Here is a 20,511-nt window from a genome sequence, read left to right as displayed (position 1 = left end):
TATTTGTTCCATGTTGTTCCCTGGTCTGCCTGCGGTGTTTCCCCCCTCCTCTTCTAAAGGGCCTATTCTGCCCCTCAATCTTTTATGTAAAGGTGAAATTTGTTCATCCAAACATTCTGTCTCAGTATCAGTACTTGGGGGGTTCGAAGAAACATCAGAGATACTGGAATCAGTAGTCAAATCCATGGTTCTGGTAGGCTTAAGTATAGAGCTATTTCTTTTGCGCTTTTGTTTAAAATGCTTGTTAGCACGTTCAGAGAACCTAACAGATCTCTTCATTGACTTCCAAGAACAAACAGTATTATTTTTGACATCACCCATATCTCGGTTAAATTTCTTAAGCTTTTTATTTTTTATTTCTTTCTCAAAACCATTCACCTCAGTCAAATAAGTTTCATACAATTTGTTATAGTCACCTTGATTATTGTGCTTTTGTATTGTATCAAGGCAGTCATCAAGTTTCCCCTTCATTCCCACAAGTGCACGTTCATAATATTTAATAAGTAATATATGACTGAAGTATAATTTATTTCCTATTTGTATGTAAAAAGAAGCGATTTTTATCTTTATGAGTGGGCATAACTTGTGTCTACACTATTAAATGGAATGTATGCAAACAAGTTATGCCCACCTATTACAGACAACAAGCAGATAACAAGGCCTAAGACAGTAGAAATATAACACACATAAACATTATTCTTTCCCAGAAAAAAAGATGTTTTATGTCTGTCTAATAAAGAAAAATCCCTACCACAAATATATTACTAAACCATGTTAAGAAAATATAACATATAAAATTGGCAAAAGAGATTAAAAGATAAGATAACAACAGCAACAAAACTAAAACACAGGGAGTTTACACTATTACTACTACTACTGAAGTCCTCAAATGTTGTATCTTAAAGTCTTGCAGACAAGGAATACAGCATGTCAGTCGACTTTTATAACAACTGAAAAATGAACTACTTTGAGAACTGGGCTAAACAAAAGCCTAGACAGAAAAGAGTTTCAAAGACAAAGCTGTCCTTGTCTGACAGGGCAAAAGAAAATATGTCTTAGTATGAACACAATTATTCCAACCAAGAATGCCAGAGAAGGGAGGTATGTTCCATAGAAGAAATGAGTGCTGACTGAATGGAGCTTGATTCACAAGGCTGTGAACCAGTGGTAAGAAATTTACTGTTGGGCATCTAGGTTCATAGGCTCAAATGTAAGTACTGGTCTAGCTTCCCTTGCAGGCCATTTTAAGGCTAGCTAGTTTTGATTTTTGTGGTCAAATTAACCTATCCCAGTCAGCCTTACCCATCCCATGGTTGATAATTATATATTACCCCTAATGAGAATAACTGGGATCATACCATAGATAATTTGAGGGGACCCATGCATGGGATAAAGCATTTAGGAGGTGCCACTGTCCTTTTACAGTCCTGGGATAAATGTTCCCATCCACAGATCCAAGTTGAGCTTGAAAATGGACAGGGATGAACGTTACTTTATGTTGTACTTTGTTGAATTGTACAGTTCCTGCTACTGAACATTCCTTTAAGAGAGTTACAATCAATGCATTTCTGCACTGGTATTTCATGAAATTCAAGGTATAATTTTTTTTTCAAAATACATATTTATCTGCAGGCTTAAAATCTGAGCACTAATATCAATAAAGGAATATACAGCAAAAGATTACTTCTATGGCTCTACATTCAGAGTAATGCTAGAATGGATGCATTACCTGATATACATTAACTTGGCAAAAATCTGAAATGTTGTAACTATTTATGAGAGAAAACAATGTAGTAATTTGTTTAAAATCATGCTATAAGAAAATACATTTAATATTCATTGAGACTGATTCTCTCAGAAATGAATGAATTAGTTTTGTCTACAGTTGTTACTTACTGGAGTGCCTGTGAAGGTGACCGGAGGAGACTGCCATGAAATACTGAAGCTACTCCCATTTGGAGTAAACTTTGCTGAACCTGGAATGTTTACTGGTGCTGTGGCCTGCTAGAAAAGGTAGGACAAATGTCAAGCAAGAAAATCACAGGGCATGTTTTTTCAATAAAGTTAGTAGAAAACACCAGTGAATAATAAAATCCTGGCTTTCATTTGCAGTAAAAAGGAAACCTTTTATCTAAAACAACAGCTGAGTAATACAACTCACCGGGCTACACACTTGCTTCTGGAGTTACAGTAAAATATTAGTGTATGTCTTACCAGGAATCTGGGTTTATACTAAACACTAATCCACAGTAGTAGGGTCTGCAAAGCTTATGAAAAAAAAATCAGCAAGCAAGAAAGTACATACATAAATAAATAAATGCACCCCACCAACTCATGTACCTCCTTTACTTCTGCTTCTATTGTGCATTCTTTTTTTAATCAAAGTAGGTTTTACTGTCATATTTTAATAAAAACAGTAAAGTTCTGATGAATACAAAATATCTAATCAATTGTACACTAGTAAAATATTTCAAATGTGTTTATTTCAAAACTTAGTAACTGCGGTCAGCAAAAATAAGGATAGATGAGTTTCCACGTATGGCCAAAAATAAATTACATTTGTGAAAAACTATACAAAATATGAGACTTTTTTTTCAGTTTTATCTGTAGGTGGGAACTTTCTGGTTATTTAAGCTACTCTGCCTTTGGGGAGCTATATGGATTTAAAGGGTCAGGACTTTACCAATTCAAAAAGGGAGCTGACCTTAGACACTGGCCAACAAGGGGTCTGCCATACTTCTAGAGGCACTCTTTCCATATTTATTTATTTATTTTTCTAAAGCAATGACATAACTTACTTCTTTGCTCAGACATATACATAAATAACGTACTCCTGTTAAAACATGCCCACACTGTGCCAGATGCCCCGGTGGAGGTGCTCCAACTGACTTGACCATTCAAGTCATATCACGTTAGACTTGAATGTCACAAGCTCACAGAGAAGAACAGAGATCTTACAATGGTCAAACGTAAGCATGAAGCTGTGCAATGCACACCTCTCACTGTCTTTATTTATAAGGTTTTGTACCAACATGAACAATAAGCATGAATCTCTAATGTTTGGCTTTACTGACTGACCGACTGTAATCTTCAGAAAATTACCAGAAAAACAAAAGTTTTACAATGCTCAGGTTAAAAATATGAGAAATTCAGTGACATTCTGCAGAATTTTTAACAGATGAGAGAAATGGCACAATGTGAAGACAGATGTGGCGATGTAAGCATTACTGTCACTACATTTTTTATAAAGACAGATATTTTTGGCAATGCATTTTATTTGCTTTGTGAAGGTTCAGGACAAAGCCAAAAAGTAATGAGGAGCAGGGTGTGGAGAGTACAGAACCAAAACCAGGGAGGCAATTTCAAAATTACTCTCATACACTTATAATTTGTTGTTATATACAGCAGCATGCTCAGTTATCATACAGTTTGATGAGAAGTGTGTTGTTGATCAGTATTTTCAGTCAACAAGTTGTCCTTCACAAACTTCAGAGGAGGTGTACAGAAGGTCACTATACTTTGTATACTGTCTAGAAGTAACAAGTTAGAAACATTACTATAATTGATTTTTTTTTCATTTTCCTCATAATTAAATATGAGACACATGCACAGCTAGCTATCTTTTGTGGAAGGTTAAGGAAGCATGCTGTTTACACATGTCCGACAGCTAACGTGTTATGTTCTATTTTCTTTTTTTAGTTTTGCACAGTTTGCCATCAGATAGTAAACAGATGGTGACTGTCTTTTTAGGGTAGGGGTGAGTCGGCATGCTATGTGTACATATAACAGCAACAACATTAAATATATGATTATAACCATTTATGCCTTAATATTCATCCCAATTTTACACCTGTGGGGAATATAAAGTGACTGTCTTTCCGAGAGGGGTGGGGAGGCAGGCATTCCCAGATATTATTTATGTGTTATCATAAGCATTTGTCTTTTCAGTTAATTGTGAACTGTTTTGTGGTCAGCTTTGAGAATTAAACCTTGTATGCAACTTATTTCTTCCTTGAAATAAAAGGGAAGATTGAGGCTGGTATTCATAGTCATCTGTGCAAATGCCGTAGGGGTATCCATGATATTTCCAATTTTGCATAGCTAAGGAATGACTCATAGAGGACATTTATGCTAATGCAAAATGCCTTAAGTATAATGAAATGTAAATGAGAGATTGTGTAAAGCGTTGTATGTAGATGAATCATTCTTGCAGTTCATAGTTCAATATCAGTGCTGTATGCACATCTATTGTTAAAAGCATTGTTGTGCCTCTGCTATGTGTTTTGCAAACCACTAACTTGTTCCCAGTGGTCCAAATATGCACAAGCACTTCACTGACACATAAATGAAACGTATCCCACAGCAACCCCTTCAGTATTTTGTCCGTGTACACACAAGCACCTCAACATCACCATATGAAACATTCCCCCCAGTGACCTCTTCAGTAGTGTAAATATGCACAAGCATGTCAATGACACCAAATGAAACATTTTCCCCAGTGGCTCCTTCAGTAGTCTGTCCATGTATGTACAACCACCAACATACAGTAAAACAAGCATTTCTTGAAGTGTAGCCAATAATCTTACCTACTTTTAAAAAGTATGGTAGCATTCATGTTTATTCCTTTCCAGTCAGCTAATTAATTTGTGACTTAACTCATATATTCTACAGGTAAATTTGTGTTTACTGGTGTAAGTTTGTGGTCCTTTATGCATTTTGTATGCAGATGAGGCCCTTTTATTTTTATCTCAATGAATCATAGTAATAAGCAAATGTGCAATACCTCTTATTCTCATAATAGCTCTCACATTAATGCTTGTGCTGTAAGCATGTTATGCTTTTCCTGGGTCTACATTACAACGTCAAAACGTTGTAATATCGAACACCAAATGAGCGACACATATTCATTGAAATGCATTTAAGCGATTCGGTGAATACTTTACAGGGCAAAGATGTAGATGGCCAACTACACAGTGTTGCCCTTTTCTCCACTGTAGTGCAATCTCGGAGTTGGTCTAATTAGTGAGGAGGGTGTGTGTGTGGGGGGGGGCAAAGCCCCCCACATAGTTATGTTTGTAAGTGTGTGTGTGTGTGTTTGTTTGTGCCAGTGAATTCTTTCCCAGGGAAAGAATTTGCTGTTTTGACCATTCGCACTTTAGTGCGTTCGGTCTTTACATGTCGATGAAGAGGCGTTCGCTTAAATGCCTCTTCGGTGTTATAATATAGACCCCTTTTCCTTTAGGGAAGAGTGTTTACCAAAACCTCTCTGTATTTCTGTAGTAATCCTGAATGACGTTATCTGCATAAGGACATAGTGCTGCTCTGTGCTGATTGTTCCTATGAACTTACAAAGGGCAGGATTATGAATATCACCCTGAATTTCTTTCCTTATGCATGATTTTTGCTCCTGCCATCATTGGCTAGAAAAAAACCCTGTAAAACATGCAACAGAAAAACTATAATACCATGACTTTTGGAAGCCTACCAGCTCCCAGACCCCCACCTTAATTTAGTTATTGAGGTGTCGTCTTGCTCAGTTAAGGTGTGTTGAAAGGACAGAGGAAAAAGCAATGCAGAAGAGTAAGACTGAATTCATTTTCTTAATCATGATTTTCATTCAGGCCAACACTGTATGAAAAGGTTGTTTAATAAACTCTAAAATGCACTTCAGAGCATCTAGAACTCCCATGCAGTCTTGCACAATTAGGGTGTGTTGAAAGAATGCAGGAAAAAAACAAAGTCCAAGCATAAGACTGAACTTTTTCTTTAATCATGATTTTTGTTCTGGTCACTGCTGGATGAAAAGTGGTCATTTAAAAAAAAAGCTCTAAAATGCACTGCAGAGGATCTAAAACCTCCATGGCTTCGGAGAGTCTTGTAACCAACCTGACCCTGGCTTAATGCAATTGATCCATCCACAGTTATCAAAATGCAGACTTGCCTAGTTAGAACATGTTGAATGGATGAATAAATGATGCAAAGAATGAAGACTAAGACAAACCTGTGAGAAAAAGGAAGAAGAAAGAAATCTGGACAGTGTGGGCAGGCCAGAACGGGGAAGGACGAGGTAAACTGGGTGATATGCATGAAGACTAGTGGTGAGTGCCATACAGCTTTTCACCTAGGGCGCTGGTCCATCTACGGCTGGCCATGAAAGGGTGATTTGATTTAAAGGACTGTGTTTATTTAATATTTCCTAGTGTTGCCTCACTCCTGGATACCCTTCTGGAGTTTCTTCAAATAAGGTTCCACTTTCCTTTGAAAATCAACTCAACAGTTGAACCAGTCCATCTATGCTTTCTTCTTACTTTGTTTGGTGGACTTTTACCAAGCCTCAGAGCAGTGTACATAATTTTTATAATGAATGCAAATGAGAACAGAGACAGTCTGCTGCCCAGGAACAGATGATCATGTTTTGTAAATTCTGCATGCTTGTTTTATACAACGGCAAATGGACTTGAATGTCAGAGATAGACTGATTACTGTTATCTTCAGTTAGTGGCAGAGGTAGAAACAAATAACTGTTAAATGTTTTCCTTTTAACATCTGTCTGTTGAAAACTATTTATTTTACATTTATCTGTGTAAGAATATAGGTGTTGCAAACTCTACTGACTAATTTCCTTAAGTAAACAATTTCACTATTCCATACTAAAAGCGTGTGTCTGTCTACTTAGTAATGTATATAAGGGTAACTGGTCAACGCTGGTGAATTATAACTACTGCCATCCACCTTTTGAACACATATGGCTCACTCATTTTAAGCATTCATAATAATTGTGTCCTCAGTGTGCCAAATTCACCTTACTGGTGACAGAATATTAGGGTAAAGACAGGAAACAGTAGTAGTACTAAAAAGGCCATATAAAAATCCCTCTAGGAAAACATTTGTGAATACAATGTAGTTTCAGACACAGTTACTGTTGGTAAGGCAGCACTGACAGAGAGCTTAGAGGGAGGTGGATAAATTTGAGGGAAGCCAGTGTTCATAACTCTGCTCCTCAGCTGTTCAGTGTGAAGGTTATCTGAGTGAGGTTGGTGTTGGTCATAGCCCAAGGCAACAGTATCATATGTCATATACTCTGAAGGATGACCACAAATTATACACACTGATGTCAGCAATTTGGCTCCTATGGCCATCCCTGGCAGAATTAATGACTGATTTCACAGACTGCAAAGAGAAAGTACTTGACAGGTTAAACAGTTCAGCATAGTTAACATGGAAACACTGAACATACAAGCACACTGATATTTTTCCACATCAGGCTTTCACTTCAAACTGAAAACATAGGCCTGGTCATTTGAACTATACCCCTGATTATTTCATTCTTAAAGAGACTATACACAAATGCAGAAGATTTTCCTGTCCAATGAATAATCTAGAGGAAGATGTGTGTGATGTGATATGTGTGTGTGTGTGTGTGTGTGTGTGTGTGTGGTGGGGGGGCCTCAAACAGATCAACCCAGATCAGATATCTTATAAACATCAGGGAAACACTGTTTTGCACATAAGATCATCATCTGTCTTAAGGCTACAGGTATATTACTGTAAACAAGAACCTAAGCTCATTTTAAATGTCAGCGACCTAAATCACTGTTTGACACAGTGACATATTTTAAACTGTTGATATGTTTGAGTATGCATTGCATTGAAAAATAATACATTTTATTTAAAAAGCCTCCTTTCAATTGGTACACAACTTGCTTAGGCAAGGCTAATTTATTTTCATTTATGTTGGATTTTTGTAATGCTCACTTTTTTTTAAATTAGCAGGACTTAATACACCCACAAAATGTTCTGGGGTGATACAGGAGCAATGTCCAATGTAAATAATTTGTTCAGTCATACTATATTTAAATGAAGACTGCGGGAATCAAAACAGAGGACAGAGGCTATAGTCCATTAGCTACTCATAGCTTAACCATACATTATACTGACAGTTTCAACTGATAATCATCCTCTTGGATACAGAAATCGTGTAAAGAAGAACAGCAGTCATGTAGCCTCTTGTTCTGTGGAAAGCACTTCACGAAAGTATATGATGAAATGAGGACACCTAGAATCGGCTTTTGAGTCAAACAGTGACAACTGATCTGACTAACAGCTGACTACTGCACTTTGCTTATATTCTAAGGCTCAGTGCAATCACACTACTTAAGCTAAGACCTGGATGGAACAACAAAGAGCCAGAAACACTCTCTTGGGAAGAGATTTATTCTGGACCACAGACGAGTGTATACGGGTTAGTTTCATAGTTTCATAGATTTGTACTAGGCTAACTGTCCTCGGGGGCCATTTTAAGCCTAGCCAGTTACCCCATGTGAGAATCAAACCCTGCACCTTGTGTTTCTAAGGTAAGCACCTTAACCATTACACTAACCTCCCATAAATAAAATGCTAGCGTAACACTTATGGTAATATCAACATAGAAGAAATCAAAACCAAGGACTACCTAAGTGGGCAGAAGAATATAATCCTTACAGTAAACTAATTTTAAAAGAAATCAAAACCATGGATTACTAAAGTAGGCAAAAGCATGAAAGGCCAAACGCAGCCAATATGAAAAGCCAGTTTTCTACATCACGTCTTTACAATGCAAATGCATTATACAGCAGAAATTCACTTCCCTGAAACACTAAAAAAAGAATCAAATGCGAGAAAAAACAATGTAAACCGCCCGGTCCAGGACGTCTGGAAATAAAGAAACACTTTTGTGGCTTTTCAAGACACTAGGACTCACAATCAAAAAAGCTGACTAAACAGGGTGATCCACCCACCCCTTTTATGGCAGATAACAAGGCACCACAGTCACAATATAAAGGTAATTCACTTGACTGGCACCATAAATTTGACATCAGTTGACATGCATTTGACCTACAGTGTTTTCAACAAGTCACAGAAAAATCATTTGAGCTCCGTAACTGTGGCAGGAAGCCAAGCTGAACTTAATGGCTCAGTTTGCATCACACTCGACAGGCTGTGGGATCTGCAGCTTCAAAGTCCTTCTTGTTCTCATAACCTGTGAAAAAGCTTTTTTTTCACTAGTGTAGTCTTTTATTAGGGAGTGATATGCCAAAGATACTAGTCCTCATATGTGAAAAGTGAATTTATTGTTTTCTTTTTATGCCTAAGCAAGTCAAGTAACCATGCTTAGCAAAAGGCAGACTGTTCAAATGTCTCCAATGTCACCAAAAAAACTAAAAAATCAAACTAGACACAGTTCTAGATTTATCAGATTTAACTTAGGGGAAAGGAATATGGACAAACAATGTGGAGGTTATTACAGGAGCAGTTTAAAGAAGACCGCCAACAGGTACAGCCTAAGCTATAAGACTATGGGCCATTCTTTATCATCACATGACAGACATATCTGCATTGCAGACTGGTGAGCATTGTCTTTACTACCAGTTTGTAGAGATAACAAATATGTGCATCACATACTGTTGTGTGACAGGTCACTCCTTGACAGTCTGCATGATCTGGATTATTCTCTCTGTCAGTCACAATCTGAAATGTTTCTGATAACTTCCTGTGGTTAAAGCATGAATGGTCAGTAGAGCCAATGATGTCATATAGCATGAGCCGCACATCATGACATCACGTTACATGTATGGTCAGTGGAGCCAGACGTCATGATGTCACAAGCTGAGTATATAATGACACCTAGATCCTCAGCCTACCAATTCAATCCAACAAGCACATTTCCTACAAAAAAAAAGACCAATGAAGATCGACACCTACACTACTAACAAGCAGTACACAAGTATATACATGCCAACTTACAGTGAACTCTTAGCTTAGGCTGAAGAGACAGGCTGTCACAATTATGGGAAAATAACTAGACACCTTGAGGAGCTCATTATCTAAAAACTGTATCTGTTTTAAAACATTTTTACATAGTTATATAAATCTTTAAAATAAAACAAGTTTATGCATGAAGGTGCTCTCTTTACAGAGTCTGCATATATTCCTTGGCTTCATATGTGTCTTTGCTGGGTGAAGCAGTCTCATCCCGCCTCCCAAAAAAATGGTGAATTGGTGTTCGTTTACACTGCCCATATTTGTGCATATCGAGAATGAGTGAGTGAGCGAGTGAGTGAGTGAGTCAGAGTGTGTGTGTGTGTGTGTGTGTGTGTGTGTCTTTCCATGACCAACTTAAGTACCACCTCCCTGAATTGGTTTAAGCAAGAAACTGAAAAAAATGAATGCATGAAAATGCTGGTACACTGGTACAAATGCAAAAGGTCTGATTCTGCTTCTGGTAATTTAGGTTCAGTCATTGAAATCAGTGCTACAGTTTTATCAGGGAAGAAGAGGTGAAAGTAGGAGTAGGCCATTCTCTGTCTCTCTCTCCTCCCTGAGACAGTGTGGGAATAGGTCCGAATGGACTGTCTCCAGGTGAAGAGTACGGGGCTGACATCAGCATGACAGGGCACTAGCTTGCATGAGCAGGTGCTACATACTACAGAACTGGACATGCTCTGTGATGCTCATGTATCACTGCCCACTCCTACATAGGGAATGTGGATTGTAACCAATAAAACAGTGTACAAATTTAGCATGGCAGACTATGACTGCCTATAACTCCTTACACTGATGCAGATATCAATGTCCTCAGAACCAGAGGGGCCTAACTGTTAACATTTCATGCCTAGGATATAATTCACTTGCAGAGGACAAGAAAATGGGTGGGAGGGTCAACTGTGGTCAAGTAGGGGATGATATCAAATGTGGGAACTAACAAAAAAGCATGCATTATAAATTTAGTAAATGGTTTTAAATAACGTGCATGAAAATTAACATAAAATGTTTTATTTTATCATAGATGCAGATAATTTGTTGGATTTCCCAGTTTTGCTAAATGAATTATACAAATTTACATAAAACAACTGACAGTTCAGTTTTATAAAGAATTAGTAGATTTGCAGTTTGTGCATTACCTCTGGGACATTATCAGAAGATGTATCACTGGACACTCCCGACCTTGTTGTATTTGTCTGCAAAAAGGAAAAAAGTAGGGAATTACTACAACTGTTGGTTCCACTAAATAACTGACTTTTAATACAGTAAAAATGTACCAAATTAAGGCTTTCTATACAACTCTAGTTCTCATATGGAACATGGCAGTGATTTTCTATAAGCAAATATTTTTTATAGATGCACAATGTAAAACTACATCTGTACTTTGGGAACTTCTTTGAGGGAACAACCATTACAGACTACGAAAAGTACATGACACACACACACACACACATATATATATATATATATATATATATATATGGGACTACATTTTCATATATATATATATATATATATATATATATATATATATATATATGGGACTACATTTTCTTGTCGAAAGATCATTCTTTTGAAAAGGAAAAGTACGACCCCATTAACATGAAAGTCCACTCAAACGAAAGTGCACTTTCGCGAATACCAGTTCACCGAACCGGTAATATTAACAAAAAAAACCCATTGCAGCACCGAAGCACGTTACAGTGGGGATAAGGGAATATACCCATTTCCCCACTGTAGTGTGATCTTGGAGTTAGTATATATAAAGTAGTGTGGGGTGCTTCCCTGCAAACATGCCTTTGTAGTGTTTTATTTTGTTAATATTACCGGTTCGGTGAACTGGCATTTGCGAAAGGCACTTTTGCGTAAGTGGGGCCATACTTTTCTTTTTTGAAAAAATGATCTTTTGACAAAAAAAAGTAGGCCCATACACAGATGCACACACACACACATACATACATACATACATATATATATATATATATATATATATATATATATATATATATATATATATATACACACACACACACACACACACACACACACACACACACACATATATATATATATATATATATATATCCATGAAAACACAAGTACTCGAACACCTATTCATCGACCCCAATGCAGCAAATGCTCCTTTCATTGAACCTATACATCAGCGAAACTTTTCCCAGAGCAAAGAGTTAGCTGTCCAACATGCCAAGCAATACACACACGACAGTATATTGACTCACCAAAGTGGGGGGTTGCACCTACCACACCTCCCCTTACTTAAATATACCAACTCAGAGATCACACTTCAGTGGGGAAAAGGGCAATTTCTGGAAGTTGGACACCTAACTCTTTGCCCTGGGAAAAATGTTCACTGATGTGAACATTAGAAAAACAGCTGTTTGCTGTATTGGGGTTGATGAATAGGTGTTCAAGTAGTTATGTTTTCATGACCATGACTGTGACACCCGCACATTGGCCCAGTAATCAAGGAGCCTCAACCCTCACCACTAACCCCAGTGAGGGGCATGCACATCGGGGGGATAACAAGTACACACATGGTAAAGTACAATTTCAAGAGCACACAGAGATCACAGTCAGTCTGGGGCTGGTTTCTCCCTTTCCCTCCAGAACCCAATAAGGCTCCTCTATGGCACAGCTATAAGGTCCAGATCTCAGCCTAGTGGCCTAGGCTAAAACCTCCAGCACCCTCTCTGTCCAACCAGTGCTTCGTGTCCCTGCCCAAGTAGCTGACACACACACACACTTTAAGATTTGATTTAGATACAAACACACAGACACTCCTGGGGAAGGCTGGCACAGGTTCTCCAGCTATGCCCCCTTTCTGCCCAGACTATAAGGTAGTACTGACTGCCACCAACCACTATTATCAGCTACTATAAAGCCCTTCCCAAAGGTTGATCATTTTCACTGGGTGATATTACTGTTATCCAAATAGTAAATATGCCGAACAGCAAGACTATTGGAGAGGCTTGGAAAGTATCATCAAATACATGCAATGTACCCTAACAGCTTACATTATCTCTACACAAAACAGCCACAGTTGAAAGGTTTAAAAATATTTAACAATAATAAATAAAAACACAAGACAAATCTCATCAATTCAACACAGTGCTAATCAAGAGTTCAGAAATCACAGGAACTTAAACAATATTGCAGGATAGTCTGGCATAAATATAGAAAACAGCTAGACTAATCTAGCTAAATTCCTATCTAAATCTAAGGGAAACTGTCCTAAATAAATTTACTTACAGGACAAAGTGCTGGTGAGTTGCTGTCAGCTTCAGACAAAATCCAAAATGCTCAATCTTTCTCTCTGAGAAAGTCTTAAATTGATAATACCCAGTATACTGCTAAGTCATTTCACATTACATCATTCACTTCTCCTTTAGTTCCCAGGGTAACAGAAACTCAAAATTTACATTTCTTTGTAAGCCACAACTGGCCAGGAAGCCACAGCAATAAAAGACACTTTTACATGTAAAATCTAGCAATTATCTCTGTCTTAACAACAGAAAGAATTTGCTAGCCCAGACATCCTGTCTCCGAGCTTGAGATCAAACACAGTTATGTACTTAAGAGCTTTCTTCCAGCAGGGTGCACTGTGGTTACATTTTCGAAGTTCAGCATATAACACAGTTTTCTTACATTTAGTTTTCTTACATTTGTAAAAACAAGCCTGTGGATTATACTAATATTTACAATGACATAAAATTATCTATAAAATTCTATCTAACTAGGCTGGCAGCCTTCCCAGTGATACAGACCCTATATATATATATATATATATATATATATATATATATATATATATATATATATATATATATATATACACACATACACATATAATGAATAGCGACTTCTCACTGCATTTCATATGAAGTGAATCAGTGTCACTTTTCGATTTCAGTTAGTTCCTTATAGTCGAGCACAGTACAATGCTGCCTGTCTCCGATATGGTGTCATGAACCAAGACTACTTTTTCTAAGTTTCCTCCCTGCAAACACACACACACGCACACGTATACACATGCACACAGACACACACACACACACACACACACACACACACACACACACACACACACTACTGTACATTCATGTTAAGTCATTCTGGCAATTAGAGCAGAGGATTAAGGTTGTGTATTGTTAATATGCTTCATCCTGTATTCCATGGTTTAAATGCCTCAGCCCTCATTTGCCTACTGTGTGTGACTCTGAGCAGGTAACTTAACTGAACAGTGTTCTCAGACTGAGGCAGAGATAGATCGCTGTCGGTTAGTCCACTACCCTGGTAAAAAAAGCAAATGATATTTATATAAAAAAATAACACTAACATTAATATAGCTCCTTTTTAAAATAAAATGCCATCCAGAAATGTCTGTAATTACTGACAGACTGGTAGTGGAACAAAGGTGAATGTGTAGTAGTGTTTTTATATCACTCGGTTGTACTGGGATGGACGCTTCCCCTGTGTTTTGTTGACAATAAATGCAGTGAAGCTTTAACTGGACAAAACAAACCAGATGAAGCTTTAGCTTGATGAAGCAATGTGTAACAACTCCAGACATATACAACTAGTCAGAAAAAAGGAGCTCAAACTCTTTAAACCACAACTGGCATACAAAAAGAGAAATCATTGACAGTGATTTCTGATATAAAAATCAAATAATCAGTTCAACATCAGAGAACAAAGTTTGACAAGTGTATACTGTTCTATTCACAATCCTTCTTGTGTAGGGCAACTGTGGAGTGTCACAAGGACGTTTTCAAATAAAAGCACAATGCTCAGAAGAATTATAGATGTCCTACTCTTACGAGATCTGCATAAAGACATGCATTATTTTTTTCAGATACTGAGTGAAAAGTACCACTGATATGCAGAACGAGATTGAAATGAATATCTCACAAACTGGAAGAGGGCCATAATGCTGTAGTTGTTTCACCTGTCCTGTCCTCCTATACTCACAGAAAGTAAATTATAAGTGACCCATTTTTTGACAGCACACCCTAGTCACATGCTGCTTTCATTAGTCATGCATCCAGTGAGCATACTGGCATGTCAAACAAAATAAGGTGATAAATTAGTAACACTACAAAAATCATCTGTCAACATACATATCACAAACATAAATCACTTTGTAAAAGGCAAATACACAAAACATGATAAAAATGACTGTGATCTCAAAGAAATTATAATATTAGGTGCAAATGCTGAGGGGTTAATGCCACATTCAAATAATGTACTCTCACATCCCAGAACATTCTGTCATAGTTGCTAATTTTAAGCTTTACTTAACTATGGAAGGTTTAATTAAATGAAGTAAAGCCCATCTCTTTAACATGTAAGCATACCTCTCAACTTCTTAGTGCCAGAAATCTGGACATAGCCAAAATAATGTGGGGATAAAAGCCCAAATATAGCAACAGATTTTAAATACTACGCTTATAAACTTAAAATGTTTCTAGAATAACAGGTTTGGCATTAACATGCATTTTCTGAAGGATATAAAGTCTGAAACTCAAATATGTGTCATTATTTAGTGACTTCAATCTTCAGTTATTTGACAGAAAACCACAAATTTTATGAGGATAAGACCAAAAATATTAGGCAAAAATCTGGACATTCTGTGAAAATCTGGAAAGTTGAGAGGTATGCATGTAAATCTGACTGCAAACAAGTGCTACATGATACACAGGGTATACATCTGCTATACATCTGTAAAAGTACTCAGCTTATGTGGCTTCTTTCAGTAATACAGGAATCCTTGATCCCATTTCTCCCTGTATTATTTTATTGATTCAGAGCTTGCTACAGTGGAAAGACTTTGAATGTGTAAGCAGTGTGACTCTATGTTCATAAATGTACTGGTCAGTACTAGGCCAGCTACCCTTGTGGACCATTTTAAGCCTAGCCAGTTTCCCTTAGTGAGACTCAAACCCTGTATTTTTTGTTTGTGAGGTAAACACCTTAGCGATTATGCCAACCCCAACCTTGTGGTACTTATGTGCATCACTGCAGTTTTTGGTCTGGGTTCCACAATTCCTCAGGAAAGCTCTTGTGCACTAAATGATTGTTATACAAATAAGCATACAAAAAGCAGTATAATGCTCCTTAACAACTCTGTCGCTGTCTGACAGTTGGTGCAGAGAATTAAGGAGATGTTAATGAGCTGTTTCCTGTGGTTCAGTGATTGATTCCCTCAGCCTCTATTGCCTAATTGTGTGACTCTGAAAAAGTAACTTAACCTGACAGGGCTCCTGGGCTGAGTCTGAAAAAGGTTCATCTTGGTCAACAAATACAAAATAAATAAAGTCCCCCCCTCGTTGATGCCAAGAATATGTGCAACAAGCTGAAACACCTCCACCTGCTGATTGACTTACTAGTTCAGAAATATTCTGTATTTCTGAACTACATCTGTGTAGTGTGATACATTGCACATTAATATAAATCATCTTTGAAACAACTTGAAAGTTAACTGTACACTGCTTTAGGCACATCACTCCTGCAGTAAGACTGCCTACAGCTGCTTTAATTTCTTTCTCTTTATTTTCTGGGAAATGCAACCACTGGCAGCTCCAGCAGGCAAACCGAGCTTGGAAAAAAGAATGCGCAAACAAAAACAATAAAATCTGGCTCAAGGAAACTCCAAAACTCTTAAGAAATGCATTAATCACACAAGATAAAAACAGTTAAAAGCGCAACCTTTCACAAAACTTTAACACAGGAAGTCCTTCTTCAGGCTTAAGTGGCTTTATAGACAAGCTTCATTAAGGCCAGTGTACTTGCCTGCCCTGATCCTGGAAATTCATTTACATTCAACATTTTCTGTAAAAATTCTCAGATCACTATCCCTCATATTTTGCATGGCTACAGATTTAAGAGTGTGAGTTACATTCTTTCATGATGTGTTTACTTAACACATTTGATTCATTTTGTCTCCTTATATTAGATCGATGCTGACAAATTCTCACCCTTAATTTCATTCTCTGTATAAAATGCTGTACAAATTTTACAAATCACAATACATATAACATTTTCACTATCACAAGAAGCAAAATCATTGATCACAAAATTAGCACCTAGAAGTAGGTGTTTAAAATATTCTTCTCTATATGTATTTTTGCAAAAACTACAGTTGTAACAGGGATAAATTCCCCTTTTATAACTGATCTTTACATTCATCATGTTATTCTGTTTTTTTTTTTATAAAAAAGCATTTGCTTAAGACAGGTGGATTTTTATAACTAAGATGGTTAATCTAAAATACAACTATTTTCTTTCCCTAACATATTATATAAAGTATACCAATACCATTTAATTATATTTTGTGTGGGGCAAGCTCACTTATTGTATGTCATGACATATCTAGTGTCTATACCAGCTCTATCTAATGATGTTTCATGCACTGGCTTTATCTGAAAAGAAGAGGCCCTCACTTCTATCGCTAGCATCCATAATCAAACCTTTTTATGTGGTCTACCTTATGGATATGATAACTGCTCATTTTAAAATCAAAAGACATGCCAACCAGTTTCTGTTGGAATACTTCATCAGGTGCATTTAATCGTTTCACCCGAAGCATCTTTCAAGATATTCCTAAACATAAAATTAGGGTGCATGCTCTATCTATGTAAATAAGTCTTTATGTTAATTCCCTTTTTAAAAATTTAAGTATCCACTCTACCTTTTGAAAAATTTGTTTTAATTTGCGCTCCCTGCTTCTATGCTGTGCTGGATCCAAAGTCTTCTTAAGACACAAAGTCTTGCTGGCTGTTTAATGCTGAATCAGAGACACAGAGCTTTGCATGACTACATCTGTAGTATATTTAAAGCACCAAGCCTTTCAAATTGCACACTGATAAAGAAATATATTTTGCAGCTATAAGCACAGTTATAGATAACTTATTTTATAATAAACCACACATACTCTTTCTGTCAGATTGTAGCATATATTTACAAAGTTTTCATTCATTACCTTCATTACAGATATGAATGATGACTTTCCTTTCTCCATACAATACCTCAAACAAGTGTGTTTCTACCAAAATACCTCTCTCTGTCCCTCTCTCATATAACTGAATTACTACAGTTGTTATATAGAGTGCTAGTCATGCACATAGATTTTATTTCTTCTTGCTATTTTTTTTGGCCTTCTGTGGGAAGTCACATAATGTCTGTTCTATTGTCCTTTTGTGATTTCTGCTGATGTGAAAATGCACAAATGCACACAATCAGAATAACAGAAGCATGAAAGGAAACATCTGTTCTGTTGCTATTGAAAAAACATCACGTATTGCTGAGTTTATAAAAAAGGACGTCTGTTAATAGACATTTGTTCTCCAAATATGAGAAAAGCATGTGATACTTGATTTCCAATATTGCTTTGTTAGGCTTTTTCTGATGCTGTGAAGATAAGCCTGTCTGTTATACATATAGTATGAATGCCCATTTTACATTGCTAAACTCTATACATATATTCAAGCAAACTTTTTATTCTATGCTTTATCTTTCAGCATATTTATAACAGAATTAATTTCAGCCTTATATTCATAATCTCTAACAATCCCCTCTTTTTATAGACATACTCAAAACACTTTATACTGATATGTATTTTGACCACATTATATAGATAACACATTAAGAAACAACACCTTTAGTCTTCTTTTGATACAAGTCAAAATGCAATGTTACATAGTTAATGCAATGACATCAAGTATTACTACTAAAACTGAATATATTTAACAACTTTTCTCTTTTGCAAACCATTCTGTGAAAATATTTCATCAGATATGGGCTGTGTCTATTTTAGTCTTATTTTTTAACTTGATTAATTTATTCTTTTGCAATCACAGAATTTAATTTATGACTTAGAACTGTTCCATTTACTCTTTGCAACTGTTGAATTAACTCTTTACTTTTATTAATAATTTTATATAAAAGACAAGAACTATGTGCTACTGCAAGCATTAATACACTGCTGAAAATATACAGTTTCAATGTCATTTTAACCATAACATTGTGGTTATATTTCTGAACTGCCCATTAACTTTAATTGACAGTAAAATATACTCTGAAAAATGCTGTTTACATATTAGTCCATTAGCTGTGTGAATACAATATTTTAATATAATTTTTTTTAGCTGGGGTAACCAATACTATTACAGATAAAATGATGGTCCAAAAACCAATGATAAAACTGCAACTTGAAACCAGTGATAATATTACAACTTGACAAATTACTTTTGAACTTATATCCTGTACAGTATGTATTTACACAGACTGTTTGCTATTCATGCATTTCAATCTAGTAGGTACCATGGACCCATTTTTTTAAATATGTTTTTCACACATATTCATTAATAGACATTAATTTTATTTGTACTGAATTCTTTTGTATTTGTACATACAAAGACTGTGCAGTACACTTAGTCCAGTCTTACAAATTTAGTAACATTAACATCAAGCAAAATCTTGGAAAATTCTTGTGTCTTTAGAAGTATCTAGTGGAATTGCCACCAGAAGCAACTATGATTTTTGCATACCAACATTGTCTTGCCAAAAACATATTAAAAATAGTGACTTTCTTGTTTAATTTTTTTACATATCTTTACGATCTCTTGTATAGCTGTAATAAAGCAATTTTAAGCCATCTCTTGTTTTTATACCATCTCTTGTATAGCTTTACATTTTAACAGGTCGTAAATACAATTTAATACTAAACAATACAATAATAACTAGCATAAAATATCTTGGACTTTCAGATTTAATCTGTTTACCAGTGTTTCTTATGCACTAATACCTGTTTTTTCCTTCCCCCTAAAAGAGTATTGTCAAGAAGGAATGAAATATTATTTCTTCCTGTAGCTCTATTTCAGACCCTTGTGTAGTACTGCTTATACAGTCAGTGTAAAACTGAGAAAGTACCTCCCTGCAGCATTGCAGTATTGTTTATCTACTGTATGCTGTGAGAATAGAATGTATGTCAGCCCAACACTTTGGTTATACATTTGCTTTATTAGGTTACTAATAAACTATAGACTTTTGTCTGATTTGATAATTTTTATAAAGCTTTTGCTGTTTACTACTACTAGTAGATATTTATACCCTCCTGCATAATTAATTTGAACTGTATGTATATTACGGCCCATTTTATGGCTGTACTTGATGTAACTTTTTTTTCTTTTTACTTTTAACAGTTACTTGCAAACAGATTATCAGTGACATCTATGCACAATTGTGACATTTTACTACAATTACCAAACAGTGTTGCCTGTAAACATTTTAACAATTATGTTTTAATAACAATATTTTTTAGAAAAACTCATGCCACTTGTTTGGCAATCAGTCTTGTTTCTTATCTTATCTGCTCAACATTTCCTGTAACTATTCATCCAGTCTAGGAAGGTCTGAGCTCACATTTCAGTTAACCCTTTTAGCATTTTTCCTTTAATCATCTGTTAGTAAAATGCAGTTATAAAACACTTAGTATTATATTTGTGATTTGCATAACTATGCAAACTAAACATTATTTTACAATTAGCTTACATATTTTTTAACTTTTGATTTCAGTATTTTTTTTATTTATTTAACTGCTGTGCCATTCATTTTACAAAGACTGTTTGACTAATAAATTTTAACTGTTTGGTGTGGTGTTACTATACAATTATAAAAAATGTAAAAAATAAA

General features: G+C 36.0%; 1 protein-coding gene across 2 annotated transcripts in view; it reads right to left on the bottom strand.

Moving 5' to 3' along the window:
* ZNF704 (zinc finger protein 704) overlaps nt 1-20,511 on the bottom strand; it is a 1,522,633-nt gene that overhangs the window by 45,432 nt on the left and 1,456,690 nt on the right. Inside the window, exons 7-8 of one of the 2 annotated variants that reach the window (XM_044065777.1) lie at nt 10,941-10,997; nt 1,897-2,001 (exon numbers count right to left, since the gene is read on the bottom strand). In XM_044065777.1, coding sequence (XP_043921712.1) covers nt 1,897-2,001; nt 10,941-10,997 — 162 coding nt within the window. Of the gene's footprint in view, nt 1-1,896; nt 2,005-10,940; nt 10,998-20,511 lie in introns of both variants that reach the window. The other variant, XM_044065776.1, reaches the window with a different exon arrangement.

The sequence above is a fragment of the Protopterus annectens genome, chromosome 3.part0, assembly GCF_019279795.1.
Source record: "Protopterus annectens isolate FY-2018-M chromosome 3.part0, PAN1.0, whole genome shotgun sequence".
Lineage (NCBI taxonomy): Eukaryota > Metazoa > Chordata > Ceratodontiformes > Protopteridae > Protopterus > Protopterus annectens.
Note: the sequence above shows the minus strand (reverse complement) of the source record. Positions and strands in the feature narration are given on the sequence as shown.